Source organism: Hordeum vulgare, chromosome 7H (genome assembly GCF_904849725.1).
Source record: "Hordeum vulgare subsp. vulgare chromosome 7H, MorexV3_pseudomolecules_assembly, whole genome shotgun sequence".
NCBI classification, from domain to species: domain Eukaryota; kingdom Viridiplantae; phylum Streptophyta; class Magnoliopsida; order Poales; family Poaceae; genus Hordeum; species Hordeum vulgare.
Window position 1 is genome coordinate 460,921,043 of NC_058524.1, and position 4,514 is coordinate 460,925,556.

General features: G+C 45.7%; 1 protein-coding gene across 1 annotated transcript; it reads right to left on the reverse strand.

Moving 5' to 3' along the window:
• Positions 1-313: 313 nt before the first annotated feature.
• Positions 314-2,945, reverse strand: LOC123409899. Its single transcript, XM_045102774.1, has 6 exons — positions 2,281-2,945; positions 2,097-2,173; positions 1,904-1,964; positions 1,585-1,807; positions 1,033-1,468; positions 314-917 (listed from the first exon to the last, which is right to left on the reverse strand). The coding sequence occupies exons 1-6, from the start codon at positions 2,639-2,641 to the stop codon at positions 540-542; spliced, it is 1,536 nt and encodes a 511-aa protein (XP_044958709.1). The 5' UTR covers positions 2,642-2,945; the 3' UTR covers positions 314-539.
• Between the last annotated feature and the right edge of the window lie 1,569 nt (positions 2,946-4,514).

The window sequence follows — 4,514 nt, forward strand, 5'->3', positions numbered from 1 at the left end:
TGCTACTTCTATATGCATGCATAGTATGAATGCTATTTTTTAACTCATCTCACAGCCAATCAATAACCACCTAGGTTTCAGAGAATTTTCAAACACGCCTTCTAAACCGTGACGGAGGGAGTAGTACATTTTATGATTAAGCGTTTGATCAATAAGTGTGCATTTTATATAAGACTGCCCTAATTAATGTGACCGAAAATAACTCTTAGGGCAAAAGAAATTTTAATTATGATAAGCGTTTTATCAAGAAATTAAAGTTTGCATTTTGTTTCATTTCGTATAGAGAGATATATATGATTTAGAAGCCCAATGATACCATGCCTGACAATTTTTTGTTCTGATCATGCATGTGGCCATATAATGATATAATGTGGCGGAATAGTCATCGTAGCTACTACATGTCCCTCAAGATAATAAATATATATGTATATATTTGTCTGGAAGCATGCATGGTTAAATTAGATCAACAATCTTATTAATTAATCTCATGGTGCAGTGTGCAAGTTTTGGAAGACCTTGGGACAAGTACTTGAAAGATCTCACTCCAATGCCTTGATCGACATGGTCAGATCCAAAGTACTCAGCCCCAGAGCGGCCTTCTTGCTGCTGCTACCTGTCGCTACCTCTAACCTCCTGCCATCCCGGCCGCCACCGTCGTCGTCGACGACGCCACCATGTAATGCCAGCGAGAGAGAGAGTGGCACCTTGTCGCTGCTCACCTCCTGCCCAGCGCTGTTCCTCTTCTTGCCCCTTCCTCCAGTGTCTGCCCCCGCGTTGGGGCTCAGGCTTAGCTGCAACTCCGGCGTCCATCCGTTCTCCTCCACCGCAGCCGATGTCTTCGTCCTCCTCGCCTCTGCTCCGATGCTCGTCTCCTCAGTAGCTTTGGCAGGAGCCCTCGGCACTCCCTGCTTCGGCAGCTGCATGTACAGAAGCAACAATTAGCTGTTGATATTTTGTGACAAATTAAGCTGCGACTTAATTACAAAGTGAACGTATCAATTAGAAGCAAGATGTGTAAACAATGATGCGTACCAAGAGCGGGGAACCTGCGGCACATGTCACCACGGGATCTGAAGATGACGTTGTCCTGCCAGCAGTGTTGCCGTTGGGGTGGCAGCCATTGCTGCCCGCGGCACCTCGCCACCTAAACGGGAGCTGAGCATGAACGCCCTGCTCCAATCCAGTAGCCGACATTGTCTTCGAGAGTGGCCGAGAGCTGCTGCCGATCCAATTGATGCTTCCGATCTTTGGGCCATCTGACCTAAGGTCGGCCGGGCTCGTGGTTGTTGTTGACGGCGACGACATCCCGCTGGGGGCGACGACGTCCCTCACGTCGAACAAATGGGCCGTCGGCTTGCCGTCCTTCCTGAAAATCATCTCGTGGATGAGCCCTTTCCCAGGACCATTGTCATTAACTGCGCGTGCCCTCGCCGCCGCCGCGTGCTGGGAGAATGCCCATTCTTGATTCCTAGACGCAGGCATGTACCGATTAGGGTTTCAGCATGATCTTCGCCAGCAGGACCGTTTTATCAGTACACATGCATGTAGGAATGTAGGATGCCGTAAGTGGCCTGCTTTTAGTACCTAAGGCTCGTGCTGTTCTTGAAGTCGAAGGTTTGTAATGGAGGCTGCCGGCGTTGGAGGAGCCCGTAAATCCGGCTAGCATCCGGCAAGGCGGCATTTCTCGGCGCGAAGACCCCGCCGTCGTTGAACCTGGAGGAGAGGGTCGAGCCGGCAGCTCGCTGGAAGAACATGTCATGGAACGGATGGTCCCCTCTCCTCATGTGGAAATTCATGGGCGAAAAGACTGTAGAAATTAAAAAGAAAAAAGGTCATGAAAATTAATTCCTAGTGTGAAAATAGTGAGATATCCACCATCAGCGTGATTGCATGGATCAATAACCTGAGGATATGGCTGCTCTCTCGTGGCTGGACTCGTGTTCTATCTTTTTGCTTCTGTACATCTGAAAAGTCGAAGGGATGAACAAGTAAAGGGTTAGGTCCAACGCTAGTCGTGTGAAGGAAAGAAGCAAGTAGCTAGAAGAACAGCTACCGAGCAGTCATGAGAAGTAGGCTGTTCCTTTTTCTGCCTTTACCTGCAAGTGACTTTTTACATGAGCAATGCTGAGCCCCCTCACATTCATCATCTGAAGCACCAGCTTTGGTGTTGCTCCTGTCGAAAATTTAGCACAAATAAAAGTTTAGATCACGAATCAAGGGGGGAAATTTAATTACGACGAAAAATAATACACAAAAAAAGAATGGGAGTGGGTTACTTACTCTCTTGGCCGCCCAGCCGCTCGACGGCATGGAGGAACGCCATGTGGAGGTCCGGCGTCCACCGGAGCCGGGGGTGCTTAGACCGGTTGTACTGCCGCACCGTGGGAACCCTGTCGCCGCTGCCCTCGGCCTTGTCATGACGACCCCTGCTGCTTTCTGATTCATGGTTGGCGCTGTTGTTGTTGCTTGAGCTCCTACCGTCGTCGTCGTCGTTCTCCTCACCGTCTTCCCCTTGGTCGCTTTCCTCGCTGAAGCCTTCGTTGAGGTCCAGCCCCGCGCGTGGTACGGAGTCATCGGAAGATCCCTTACGATGGTCTTCAAGTATCTCCGCCAGCGCCTCCTTCTCCTTCACCTCCCCCATGCCCGGGCCTCCTGGCCTCCACCGCTTGTCCTTGACCTCGTCTATCTCTCTACATGCAGTCTATGTGACGCACCATGTTAGGATTGGAATGATATGGGGGCAGGAAGAAGAGGGGACTGTGATGGGAATAATTAGTAGGGAGATGGGAGGAAGCAGCTCACGCCTCACATAAGCAAGCGAGTGATGTACTAGCTAGGAATTAAAATAGGGGACGGGGGAATGGACAAGTAGTAATTCCGCCACATTGACTAGCTTTCATGACTGGTATTCCGTCCCATCCCTTTTTCTATAGTCTCAAGGAATTGGGGAGTATACTACTCTTGTTATTTTGTGATGGCCGTTGGGGGATATATAATTGGATGTGGGGAGGGGGACTCATTATCAATACATTGCCTAATGACTGAGTTGTGTGGGAAAGGAAGAAATAGGAGAACGTTGACACTTGCCACTAGACTCTTGTAGTGACAACAACGTCGGCTGCTCTCCTTTTTTTTTGTCACATTTGTTGTGTGCCTAGTACATGGTATAAGCGTGTCAATTCTTTTAAGAGAGTAGATTTTCAGCTCCCGAATGCACTAGTAAAAAACAGACCTTACGTTTGGATTATTAGTCTCGGTTTGCTTTTAAAACGGGACTAATGTGATCAGTATTTTCATTCGTGAGGAATGCTTTTAGTCCCTGTTTATTAATAACCTCTAGTCCTGGTTTGTGTTACGAACCGGAACTAAAGGGGTGGTGGCATGGTTTTGTCAGGCTGGGGCCCCTGCGAGGGTCATTAGTCCCGGTTGGTAATATAAACCGGGACTAGAGATATATATATATATATATCTTTAGTCCCGATTTGTATCCCCAACAGGGACTAAAAGTATCACTATAAATAGTGCTTCGTCCAGCCCGAGTCCAAGCTCTCTGTTTTCCCCTTTCTCTCCTCTGTTTTATTCCCTTGCTCGAGTTCATCCTCAATTTTTTTCCCAGATTTGTCAAGATTTGAGGCACCCCATCCAATCCGAGTGTTCACAAAGGTTATCAACTTTGTCCTTTCATCTCTCATTGCTAAATGCTCCATAATTATATAGTGATTTGTGAGTTTTAGTTTGGGAGTAATTATGTGGGAGTTTAATTGATTTATATGCAATTTGAGCTCAAATTAACTTCTTAGTTTGCATATGTGTAGATGTAGTTTACTTAGTGCCTTCCCGTCTCCATCCTAACCACTGTTGATCGCTCGCACCGTCTCGTCACCGGCACCACCTTGTTGATTCTCTTGTTCTTATCCTTTTTATTCCAAAAAATATTATTATTGTATGATTTAGATAGTTTTCTTACCTGTATGATTTTGTTATACATAGTGTCATGGTCTTGATATCCGTCCCCGTCGGCCCTAGTCCGGTTTATAATTCTGATGTTATATATTCTTTTTTATAACTCTTTGTTGCATTTCTCATTTATATGACAATTATGCCCATCAAGTTGACATATATTTTTTTTATCTAGGAGGTATGTGAAGCGGAAATTGCAATCGACCCTCTTGTCGATAGGTTAAATTTAGTTGAAAAAGAAAATGAGTATTTGAAAGAAAAATTGAAAAGAATTGAAGAAGAGAAGATGAAATTGGAGTTGTATGTTGCCGATGTCGTCGATGATCACAAGATCAAGATGGATGCAATGCACTTGAAGATTAGAAGGATTAGAAAATATGCCCTTAATAAGGAGGCTTGGTATCACTATGTTGTTGGATCAGTTGTTACCTTAGTTGCCATCTTGATCGCATTTGTTGTTGTATTAAAATGCTTTAGCTAGAAACTCTTCTATGTTGTTTTATGAGAATAAGTGTGTATGAACCTTATGTATGAACTTGTATTAATTTGGTCTT